This window comes from Gastrolobium bilobum, unplaced genomic scaffold (genome assembly GCF_033153095.1).
Source record: "Gastrolobium bilobum isolate Gb01-03AN ecotype WA unplaced genomic scaffold, APGP_CSIRO_Gbil_v1 utg2307, whole genome shotgun sequence".
Classification (NCBI taxonomy): domain Eukaryota; kingdom Viridiplantae; phylum Streptophyta; class Magnoliopsida; order Fabales; family Fabaceae; genus Gastrolobium; species Gastrolobium bilobum.
In genome coordinates, this window is record NW_026897512.1 from 148,438 (window position 1) to 160,349 (window position 11,912).

At 32.1% G+C, this 11,912-nt stretch overlaps 2 protein-coding genes across 2 annotated transcripts; one reads left to right on the forward strand and one right to left on the reverse strand.

Annotated features, from left to right (window-relative positions):
- Positions 1–865: 865 nt before the first annotated feature.
- LOC133307535 (caffeic acid 3-O-methyltransferase) lies at positions 866–5,442 on the forward strand. Its single transcript, XM_061508057.1, has 4 exons — positions 866–1,338; positions 3,511–3,821; positions 3,957–4,021; positions 4,979–5,442. Exons 1-4 carry the CDS (start codon positions 920–922, stop codon positions 5,279–5,281), a joined length of 1,098 nt encoding a protein of 365 aa, XP_061364041.1. The 5' UTR covers positions 866–919; the 3' UTR covers positions 5,282–5,442.
- Positions 5,443–5,644: 202 nt separating this feature from the next.
- LOC133307545 (protein DOWNY MILDEW RESISTANCE 6) lies at positions 5,645–11,470 on the reverse strand. Its single transcript, XM_061508069.1, has 4 exons — positions 11,132–11,470; positions 10,772–11,019; positions 7,120–7,444; positions 5,645–6,661 (listed from the first exon to the last, which is right to left on the reverse strand). Exons 1-4 carry the CDS (start codon positions 11,327–11,329, stop codon positions 6,416–6,418), a joined length of 1,017 nt encoding a protein of 338 aa, XP_061364053.1. The 5' UTR covers positions 11,330–11,470; the 3' UTR covers positions 5,645–6,415.
- Positions 11,471–11,912: the final 442 nt, after the last annotated feature.

The following is an 11,912-nucleotide window of genomic DNA, read 5'->3' on the forward strand; positions in this document are numbered from 1 at the left end:
CATTTTTGTACTTTTTGAAGTCTTGTAAATAAAACCTTATTGGTCATATGCATTTCTTCCTTGCATATGATGGCGAAGTCTCTCCTTTAACCCTTTCTTGCACTTATGAAACCATGGCATGGTCCCGATTTGTAGCAATCAATCTTTTCACCAGATTAGGTAAGTTAAGTGAATCTCAAGAAATCAGTACAAAAATCATAACTATAATTGTTTTTTAAGGTTAACTTATCACCATATGGAGACTCATCATGTTTTTTTCTCAACGAAGGAAATGAACGATTACTCTCTGATCTCTCGTTAGGATCTTGATTACCCACTGGCCACATAATTACAATCCATGTAGCTCCAATGGCCTGCAGAGCTCAACAGCTCATATTAATAAAATACAATTATTTTATTAATATTTTTAATTTGAATACCACTTTTCTACGTAGAGCAGTTTAGAGTAGACACAAATGCTGACTCTGATGCTATAAGCTTGTCGAAAGTCTTAATAGTGACATATTAGGTAAGGACGATGCCCTTGATGCCTCATTTTCAATACTCGAGACGTGAAAAGTGAGGACACAGTGGAAAAGTCCTCCTAATTAATTGGAATTTTATTTGCTTTATCGTTAGATTCACCAAGTCGTACGAGTTTTTTAGTCTGAGAAATTCTAAAACTTCCAAGCATATAACCATATTTGTTGAAATTTCAGCAGCTATTAATTTAAGAGTAAAGAGGATCATACTCTTTTTCTTAGCAATTTGCATATACGCATCCTCCAATTGTGAGGCCATAGTGTGGTTGGTAGTTGGGATGGGGCCCAACTATAGGTGGCATTTTTTTCTCTCTATAATTCTATGCATATATAGTCCCTTCGCACCATTGAGGTCACAACAAAACACTTGTCCTAAATCTTAACACTTAGTCCTTACCATGGGTTCAAGCGGCGAAACACAGATAACACCAACCAATGTGTCAGATGAAGAGGCAAACCTATTTGCCATGCAACTAGCAAGTGCCTCTGTCCTTCCCATGATTCTGAAATCAGCTATTGAGTTGGATCTATTAGAAATCATAGCCAAGGCTGGCCCTGGTGTTCACCTTTCACCGAATGACATTGCTTCTCAGCTTCCAACAAACAACCCTGACGCACCAATCATGCTTGACCGCATCTTGCGCCTCTTGGCTTGCTATAATATACTCACTCACTCTCTCCGCACTCTCCAAGATGGAAAGGTTGAGAGACTCTATGGTCTCGCCCCTGTTGCTAAGTACTTGGTCAAGAATGAAGATGGTGTCTCTCTTTCTTCTCTCAACCTCATGAATCAAGACAAAATCCTCATGGAAAGCTGGTATTTCTCTCTTTCTCTGTTTTACTTTTTCAAGGACTCCATTATCTAAACTTTAGAAGTGGCTCAATCCGCTAGATGCATATAAATTATAACTTTGTTAATTTTCATCTTTTATGGTTCTTTGTTCTTCTAAGTTAGTAATTTATATTTATGCAAGTTTATTATACGGGAGAAATAGATGGAAGAAAAGAAAGGGAAGGGAGAATAAGGGATGACGAGAAGTTAGTGGAACTCTGTTTATTGAGAGTTAAAATGTTAAAAAAAAAAAAAAATCACTCCCCCCGTTAAACCCGACTAGCGAGTGTGGGATGGAGGAAATCCTTGTACGCAATTTTACCTTTGCATAATTGCAAAGAGACTGTTTCCTGGATTCGAACCCATGATCCTTAAAATATTAAGGAACTATTATAAGTCAAATTATATATAATGACAATGTAAGAATAAATCCTAAAGAAAGTTAGAATGTATATGCAGCCACCACCGACGAAGTAGGTAATGTTATATATATTAAGTGGATTTGATATTATATTTTAACTTTAAGACATTAAATTTATGTACTCTTCGATTTATATGAACTTGGTTTAACTCATTCTCAATCATCAATATGAGACTATCATATGTAAATATTCAAACAGTATCTTTATTCCATTCAGCTTATTGCCATTTTGTTAAAAGGTTGTCTTTGAGTCAGCGAATGATAGAATATATATATAAGGTTAAACATTTTTATAACTATATTTTTTTAACTAATTCTGACCGGTCAAATATAAAAATTATATTTTTTCTTTCCGCCACGTCAGTCAAAAATGTATGAGGAAAGAGAAAATAAAAACAGCTTTATTGTTATAACTATGTCATGTTGGTCAGACTTAATTAAAATGGGATAATTGTGTATAATATTATCTAAAATTGGTGGAGAAATATTTTTTCTTATATATATATATATATATATATAAAGTAGAAAATCTTTCTAAAAAAAAATCACTAATTTCTTTGTATGACCAAACGTAAGATCTATGTAAACATGACCACGAGTTTTGAGACTTGCCTAGATTGACAATTATCATCTCGAGAAAGAATAATTGTTATTATTACTTAAGAGACACAATAATTGTTATTAAAAAGAAAACAATAGGCAACACCTGGATAAGATATGAAAAATAGTTTATTTTTACATGAAATTTTACACCTAGCCTGCACTTATTCATTAAAAAAAATTATTTATTTATTAATTTTATCACATAATTAACAAATTTATATTTTTTAAGCAATAAACAAGTGTTAATTATTAATTAACTTATCATCAATGAGGTGGCGTGAGCGTGAGATTTTGGATGTGAAATAGCACAAATGGTAAGCGTAAGTCAAACCGCTTTAATTATATTGAGGACGATTGTCCACAAACATTGAGCTCAAAAGTGAAAGCCTCAAGTTTTGAAATGATCACCGGGACCCCCCACTAGGAGAGGTCACCATTTCACCTACCACCAATCGACTGTGAACCATTCTTCCTCTAAGCCTTCCAATATCAACAGTAAGACAGATCCTTGTAATACCCAAAATAATACGAAAAGTAAAATGAACAGAAGTATATAAATAATAGATAAATAATAATTATTTAAAGCTCTGTATAAATAATACAGGTTTGTTTATCTTAATTAGGCTATGCATATTAGTTTAGTTATACATAATTTTTAAATTCGTCCAATTTTATTTAAAGGTAAGAAATATGAAATTTCAAAAAAGTAAAATATTAACTTATCATTTAATTGAAATCAAATTAATTATTAATAAAATTTGGATTGTATTTGGATTTTTTATAATTAAAATACATAAAAAAAATAGGGAAAAGAAACTCATATGTGACTAACATTTAAGATTGGATCCACTTGCATGGACTTTATATTATAGTATATAGATAATTAAATGTCTGACATTAATTGAGAGTGGCATCACTACGAAGTACAAAGACTGAAGAAGGGCTCAGGTTGAATGTTATGAAATTCATGTGATTTTGAGCTATAACTTTCTGTAACACAGAAGAAAAAATGGAAAAGATTCTAGACAATTAAGAAGAGAGTTGGAACACAGACACCGTTATGCTTAAATAATTGAACTAAATTCATTAGGTAAACAGTGAAATAAGGGGTTGACTTGATTGAGTTACTGTAGGTACTACTTGAAAGATGCAGTCCTTGAAGGGGGTATTCCATTTAACAAGGCGTATGGAATGACAGCCTTTGAATACCATGGCACAGATCCAAGGTTTAACAAGGTTTTCAACAAGGGGATGTCTGATCACTCTACCATCACAATGAAGAAAATTCTCGAGATATACAAAGGCTTTGAGGGCCTTAAATCTCTTGTTGATGTTGGTGGTGGGACTGGAGCTGTGGTGAACATGATTGTTTCAAAGTATACCAATATAAAGGGCATTAATTTTGATTTGCCACACGTCATTGAAGATGCTCCATCTTATCCAGGTAGGCATTTTTAAGTTTCCATCATGTGTTTAGAGACCCTGCTTGGTTCACCTAGCACTGTCATTTGCTGTATTAGGCTTTATATATTTGAATAGTATTGCTCGGTTGATGGTTACCCCTTCATGTTTCGTGTAGGAGTGGAGCATGTTGGTGGAGACATGTTTGTCAGTGTTCCAAAAGCTGATGCTATTTTTATGAAGGTAAATTTTTTAATGCGAATCCCTTCACTGTTTAGCCTATTATAGAATCTAGATGGGCCCTTTTTTTATGCTCACTCATTGAAGGCAATCAGATGAAAATTTTAGTAAAAAGAAAGTATCACTGAGCCACATTGGTAAAAAGTTTTTTTTTTTCTTTCCTTTTTTTTGTCTGTGTGTAGTAGAAGGTTTTTTTTTTTTTTTTTAATTTTCCAACCGGTTCAACCTTAGACTACATTTGGTTCGAGCACTTATCAAACCCTATTAAAGGGGCATCAGCTCTTTCAAATTCTTTTTTCCATTTTGGACTCGAACTCGAGACTTCTGGTTAAGAAACACAAACTTCTTATCATCTTTGAGTGTTTGGTAGTAGAAGAGCTTTTTGAGTAGACACAAGAAAAGGCACTTTTTGTCACATCCCATATTGTTTGGTGGTATTGCTTTGGCCTTTGGGAGCTCATTTATTATGAGCCGAGCCCTCGTGGACCTTTTCCAAAAATAGAAGGGGAAAAGAATTGGAAGGAGATTTAAATGAAAGAAAGGGATATAAATGGAAGAAAAATTTCCCTTTTTAGTAAAAGACCATCAATTTTTATTGTGCACCTGGAGCACAGTAAAAAAATCCGGCCTTTGGGCGTTCCTCCTTCACATACATAAACAATTGAGATGTTGCATTTAAAATGTGACCAAAACTTGGAGCTCCCAAACTTTGTTCTTGGAAGGGCCCAATAAACCATAGTTAGAACTTATACAATACGGTAACATGTCAATTTATAGTACTTTATACTCCTCTTATGCCATGAGAAATAGCCATCTAGTTTGCTTAGTTAGAACCATAGTTATAATTCATCTTGGATTGGGAACATAGAATCAAGTTTTAGCCTTTATTTTTTGACACCTTAAATCATGTTCCATTTTTTTTTTTTATGGTAATGACGTTAATATCATTTATACATTCAGTGGATTTGTCATGACTGGAGTGATGAGCACTGCTTGAAGTTTTTGAAGAACTGCTACGAGGCACTTCCAGACAATGGGAAGGTGATTGTGGCCGAATGCATTCTACCAGTGGCACCAGACTCTAGCTTGGCCACAAAAGGTGTGGTTCACATTGATGTGATCATGTTGGCTCATAATCCAGGTGGGAAAGAGAGAACAGAGAAAGAGTTTGAGGATTTGGCCAAGGGGGCTGGATTCCAAGGTTTCCGAGTCCTGTGCTGTGCTTTCAACACCTATGTCATGGAATTTCTTAAGAAGGTTTAAGTTTTCTCGGTGTGGATATGATAATGTCAATTGTATTTGGGTTTTGAGATTGTGGTTATGGTACTACTTACAATAACTTTCCCGGAAAAATGTAACTTTCTCTTAATGAAAAAGAATAATGAAAAAGCTCATTGGATTCTGCAGTATATTGAATAACAAGTTTTATATTGTGGATAATAATTTTGAGTTTTCTCTTTATTGTCAAGTCTTTTTCCGTTAATTAACAGGTATTTAGCAATGCAAACGTTTATATACTAATAAATTTCCACTGACCAATAATTTTCTTTGGTGGTAAATTTATCATCTTTCTGAATGAACAGAACGTTATAATGAAGAGATGACACATTAACCCCGGAAAAATGAGGACACAAAAGATAACGAACAACGTTTGCTTTATATCCATATTACAGCAATTCAAGGAATATCATTCTCAGAACCGCTACAATAGAGTTTTAAACTAAAGATACGCTCTTAGACCAAGAAGACAAGAATGAAAAAGCAGAACTAAGAAATTTTTAAAAGTTCAGCATATGAATATTACATGACATTTTTCTCTTCCTACCATAAAGCTACAAGGGCATGATTCTTCTGGGGGGAAATATGTGACTACCTCCACAAGGAGCAAAAGAATAAATATTTCCGTCTAGCAGCTATATCAATTCATGAGAAATTGATGAGTGTCTGACATAAAGTTATGTGACCAACTTAAATTTGCAATAAGCTAATACACTAACAATAAAACGGCAAAAGCAATAGAGAATCGAGAATAATACTATGCTTCGTAGGAATGAGGATAGGATAGGAAGAAGGGAGGAGTGAAATTTGACAATATGTCAAGATATTCTTTTTGTGAAATAAATTGTCATTTTTTTCCTCCCTCCTCTATTATTACTATTTTAATTCTTGTCAATGGCAGCTTAAATTTTATGCGAAAAGTGTATGTCTATTTAAATGACACAAATTTAGGTCTTTTAAAGAGAGAGATAGACACAAAGAGATAGGATCCACACCTTTACTTTTATTTTTGTCTTTATTTTTTTCAGTAAAAATCACATCTCTTTGTGTTGTGTCTATCTCTCTCTTAAAATAACTTAAGTTTATGTCGTTTAAAAGTGCACACATTTTTTCCAAAGTTTATTTGTTCTTGAAAAGTTCCAAACAGTGTTCTTGGTCCAAGTTCCTACTCCAGAACTTCTTATAGTATTCTGCATAAGTAAATCCCCTGTATATGGCTCCAGATCCATCTTCTGTGAGTGGTTTTGCAGGGCTTATCAATGCCTCATCATAGGGGCAAAGAAAAGAAGCCACAGAAAGTCTTGGCTTCTCAGCATTGACAACAGCACGGTGCCAGACACTCTTATAAAGCCCATTACTCAAAGCCTGCATATAATAATATCAAAACGCTTGTTACAACTATAGGCACTTACATATATTCATGGATTGTTAACTAGGGGGCTTTACCCTAATCAACACAAGAGGGCATGGGCCTAAAGGCAACCGCAAGAGTTGGGTGAACTCCGAAGACAATATCCTGCCCAAAGATGAAACCCTCTATCTAATTATATTATGAGTTTTACGAGGGGATGCTCCTAAGTTGAGTTTTCAAATTCAGCTTGCATATTATAAATGTGTTGGTTCAAATTTACATAAATTTTTAGAAGTAAACATTATTTCTAAATTTTTTATTATATATTTAATGTTCGCCCTCATTCCAAATTTATATAAATTTTTAGTTTAAGTATTATTTCTATTTATTTATTTTTTTCATATAAATAAATATAACTTCAAAGAAAAAAATTAAATTATAATTTCGTCCCTAGCTCCGCTATTGGTGTTACCTGCAGTTGATCGCCTATGTTGATGACAAAGGCATCAGGGTGGGGATTAATGGCGACCCACTTGCCATCTTTGAGAACTTGAAGGCCAGCAACATGCAGGTCTTGGAGCAGAATTGTAAGTGCATTTGGGTCTGTGTGCCCTGGCAATCCATAGGTAAGTTCTGGTTCCGGGCATGGTGGATAGAAGTTCACTGCCATGTGCTGCCCTTGTTCTCCTAAAACATTCTTTATGTAATCTTTTTCTAGGCCCAAGCTCTCTGAGATGTATTCTTGTATCCTGAACCCCAATTCCCGAACTTCTTTGCAGTAACTTGTCACGGTTTCCCTGCCAGAGCCAAACCAATTATCACGTAAGATTTGTTAATTATATGATTAGCTTATTTGTTATGCATAACCTTTGGGCAATAATAATTTGAAAATAAAACATTTAAAAATGACTTTTATGTCAAAAATCATCTAACATGACAGGATTAATTGAGTAGAAAGTTGACTCGAAGAAAAGTGTAAAACTAGCCAATTCAAAATTGTTAACTTTCAAATAGATAGTAAGTATTTTACTACTGAATTAAAAATAATTAAATTAATTAAAAATAATCAAAATATCCAAAATAATAATAATTAAATTAACAGTCAAAATAATATTACAAAGCAATGGTATAATTACAAGTTTTTTTAATTTAATGGACTCGTTGCTTTCTACTCGTTCATGATTCAACCTGCCTCATGCTGCCCATAGAAAAAAAAAAATATCAAAGTCATGACAAGTCCTTACCTACTATACCCTGTCTCTTTCCACATTCTGGAATCATTTTCTCTTCATTTCATAAAATTTTCCTAAAGCCTGCTCTATTTTTAGTATCAACAATTTTCAAATCTGTATTGATTTAAACGTAAGAGCGAGTTCAATTATTCAAGATCCTAACATTCGACCTATATTGTGCGTGCACATTTAACTTTCCTTATTATTGATAATTTTTCAATGATAAAGGGAAACACATTGATGGGGCTTTGCCCCTGATTGTACCAAAAAAAAGGGAAACACATTGAGGAGACATCAAGATCAAGGTATGGACATGGAAAATATTTAGAGATCAATCAATTAAAGGTTACGTCAACACGGAAATATCTAGTGACGTCACCACCAAACCTAAGCCCGCATCTGTAATTACCAAAATGTCTAGTCCCTGAGCTGGTATTTTCGTTTTAACAAAATTAAGAGAGAGAGGGCGGGGAGTTCACGTAATCTTTGAAAATAAATATTTAATTTACTTTTATATTTTAATTTTGGTGCACTATTTATTTTATTTATTTATCCTGCCTGTCAGTTTTGTCTTCCTCCTCCTGCACCTAATCTTACCTTAAAAAATTCGAAAAATAAGACTTTTAAAGTCAAGGGTGTTACGTTAGCATTTAAGGATTATTCTCATGTATTTTTTTATTAACTACCGTGATTAGTATTCTGTTTTTTTTTTTCCATCATCATATTTTAACTTCATAAAATTTTCATATAAAAATTAATAATACATAAAACCTAATCCTATAACAAATCGGAACAAATAAGGAAATTATGAAGCATCTTGTTACAATTTATTTTAAAGTCTTTTTCTGATAGTTGATTTTCGTCCTACCGAGTTTTTTACTTTGAGGTTAATGTTTTTTATTTCTTATACACACATAAAAGTATACGAAACTTACTTTTCTTTTTCTCTCTCTTCTCTTCACTTGGATTCCATATATTTTTATTTATATACATGAAATAAATTTATTTCCTATAACATATAAAATATTAAACTCTAATTACTTTTTGTGCAAATTGCAAAAGCTCTTGTGCAAATGAAAATATCTTTAGAATTACGAATGTACTGAATTTTCAGTGCATCTTACACTCACAATATAATATGTGTTTTATTTTTTATCAAATCATTCATAAATAATTTATTTTAAAATCAAGTGAAAGAGTTATTTGTGATAACTGATAAGTAAAACACATGTCATATTATAGAAAAGCTAAATGAATTTTCTCTGCAAACATTCTAGAAGAGCTACAACGCACATGGTTATACTTTTTCAAGGATTTGAACGAGAAAAGTTGGACCGGGAAGGTTAAATCAATGTACTGCTTGTAGTGTACAGTATTGATAGAAAATATGAAAACTAATTTTATAAATTTTTATTTACAAACTATGCTATATATATTTGACCGGTCATATTTCAATTAAAAAAATTTAATCGATTATATTTGGTGTAATTTATAAAAAAAATTTATAAACAGATTTTTCTCTTAAATTTATTTATGTGAAATTATTTTTCTAATAAAGTTATTTTCAACAATTCCGAAATTATACTGTTTCAAGAATTGAGAGAATTAATAAAGAATATTATAAAAAAATTGATTATTTATTTATTATATAAATTTTGAGTTTGTTTTTTCTGATGTTACTTTAGATAACTTTATCTAATGTTCATCAAAATAACGTCGTTTTGGGACGGAAATCATAATATTTTTGTAATTTTAATTTATTTCAGGGTTATAATTGTCTTTATCACTCTAATTTTTAATTTTCCAACCCCAAATCGACGTCGTTTTCATGAACATTAGATAAAGTTATCTAAAGTAACATCGAAAACTTTTTTCCAATAAATTTTATCAAAAGAACCTTCATTATTTTTTTGACTCTCAAAATGATATAATTTTGAAATTATTAGAGATAACTTTATCTCCAATAACATTTTTATTATTTATTGCACATGTGACCTTCATAGGACCCCAGTACTCTGTTACGAAAATTACTACGAAAGAAAATATAATAAATAGTGTGAAATTGATAGACGAACGTGCATAATTAACAAGCCTATGCACGTTATTATTTATAAAGTAATTTATTGTATAGAAATATTGTTTTTATGCTTAATTTCTTTTTTTATTAGGTACTCTAATAGACAAAACTGTAAGATTAATCTGTCTAATAATCAGAATGAAGCATATCAATGATTTTATTATATTTTTATTTATAAAATAGAGTAATAATAATTGAACTCTAAACCACTTAATTATAGACTCTAATATCATGTCAAGGAGCAAATAAATTCTCTGAAAAATTTAAGGTGTGGAGTGAAAGTATAATAATTCTATTATATCACTTCATACATAGACTCTTGAACTCTTAATTTTTTTAAATAAATAGTCTATTTTTATGCATTAACAAATGAAAAAGAAAATGAAGTGAGGTAAAATAATCATTAAGTTTTCTCCTCTCTCTCTCTCTTTTCTAATAAAAATTATAAAACATAATAATAATAATAATAAATAGGTGAAACTGTAATATATTTGTTTTATTAATGTTAGTAACATAATTTAAGTGTTGTTTTCAACACACACAATAAAAGGAAGAGAGAAAGTGAAATGATGAAAGAGAAAGAAAAACATGTGGACCATACCTCTTTAATGTGTGTAAGAAAGTGAGGTTATATTATGTTACGTGATAAACATAAAATCCTTGTTTTATCTTATGATGAAGTAAGAGAGGCATCATATATATTGCATCATAATTTATGTTAATAAAAAAGAATGTCTCGAGTAAGTATAAAACTGTCAGATTGCAAGTTGTCCACTCACGGTCACGGATGTATGGCTGAGAGAAAGAGGACTTACTTGAATGAGGGAGGATTAGAGGGCCATTCAGGAGCATACTTGTCTAAAGGATAACAATGAAGTCTAAGGTAGTCTCTCCAATTACGAACCTTCTCTTTGTTCACATTAAAACTAGTTGACAATCTCATTGTCTTTGAAGGATCATCTGAATACAACTTCAGCTTCTCCTCCACTGGCAACTTGAAAAACTCACATGCCACCTCTGCCATTTCCTTCATTCCTTCTACGGGCACCCCGTGATTTATTACCTGTTTAATTAAAAAACAATTATTTAATTTCCAAAACATAAGTAATTAAAAAATTGAGAAAAATAAAAAATAAAAAATGTTGAAACATGGGTCAGGTCAGGTGACACAGGACCTGGAAAAAGCCATAACCCCTGCAGGCTTCACCGATTTGCTGCACAATCTGTGTTCTGTTGTGACAACCTATGTCGATAATAGCAACATCTTTACACTCCGACACTTCTGAAAGACGAGGTCGCTCGGATTCGGGTCGGATATATGACTCTGGCAAATTTGAGTACTGGATTCCGGAGGAAAGCACCTTTGTGTCCATTATTTTAAACCTTAAAAGCTAGTTTCGGAAAATACAAAGAAAGAACCTTAAAAAAGAAAAAAGAAAAAGAAACTGAAAATACACTACTTTTGTAGTTGGGAAGCGAGGACCAAGCACAAGCACAAGCACAAGCAGTTTCCAGGAAGGTGAGTCTACTGAGTAGTAGTAACATGGTAACGCATTTATTTATATATTAAAGCGGGGGAGGTCCATCAGTCTTATTTTATGTTGACTGAGTTTTCTGCACTGTTAAGTTATTACTTATTAGGATTGGTTCTGTAAAAATTTGTATTAAATTATGTGTTTAATTCTGACTTACGTATTTAAAAAAAAATTGTGCACAAGTTGCCGCAATCTTATTGGTTCGTCATTCTCTATGAATACAAAAATTTCTTCACTGCCCAAACCAAGGTCTGAGACTATTCTCTGTGTAGAGATGTAAACAGGTTAGGTTAAGTTAAACTTTGACTTAAATAGATTAAGTTTGTATAAAAAAAATGGATATGACCTGACCTATTAACTTGTGTAAGCTTCAAATTATAAGTTTGACCTGACCTATATTCAAAAAATAAAAGTCTTCACC